At 59.2% G+C, this 277-nt stretch overlaps 1 protein-coding gene across 1 annotated transcript in view; it reads left to right on the forward strand.

Moving 5' to 3' along the window:
- Positions 1–62: 62 nt before the first annotated feature.
- The window catches only part of ZPR1 (ZPR1 zinc finger), a gene marked incomplete at both ends in the record, with an annotated part of 1565 nt that continues 1350 nt past the window's right edge, over positions 63–277 (forward strand). The window contains one exon of the mRNA XM_010147802.1: positions 63–131. Within this exon, the coding sequence (XP_010146104.1) occupies positions 63–131 (69 nt within the window). The remainder of the gene's footprint in view (positions 132–277) is intronic.

Below are 277 nucleotides of genomic sequence, written 5' to 3' on the forward strand. Positions count from 1 at the left end.
GAAGAGGAGGGTGCAGGCTGCTGCTTTCCGTCCCTCGAGTTTGCCTTGACTACGGGCTGCAGAGATCCCGCACTTCAAGGAAGTGATAATCATGGCCACCAACTGTGACTCCTGCGGGCACAGGCCAAACGAGGGGAGCTGGGAAAACCACTGACCCTTTTTTTGAGGGGCGGGGGGAGCGGTGTTCAGTGCTTTCGTGGGTGGAGGTTTCGCAGAATCCCTGGCCTGACTTGCCTGCCTGAACAGGGAGAACTGGGCCTTGGAGACCTGCAGGTCC

The sequence above is a fragment of the Eurypyga helias genome, unplaced genomic scaffold, assembly GCF_000690775.1.
Source record: "Eurypyga helias isolate BGI_N326 unplaced genomic scaffold, ASM69077v1 scaffold27992, whole genome shotgun sequence".
NCBI lineage: Eukaryota > Metazoa > Chordata > Aves > Eurypygiformes > Eurypygidae > Eurypyga > Eurypyga helias.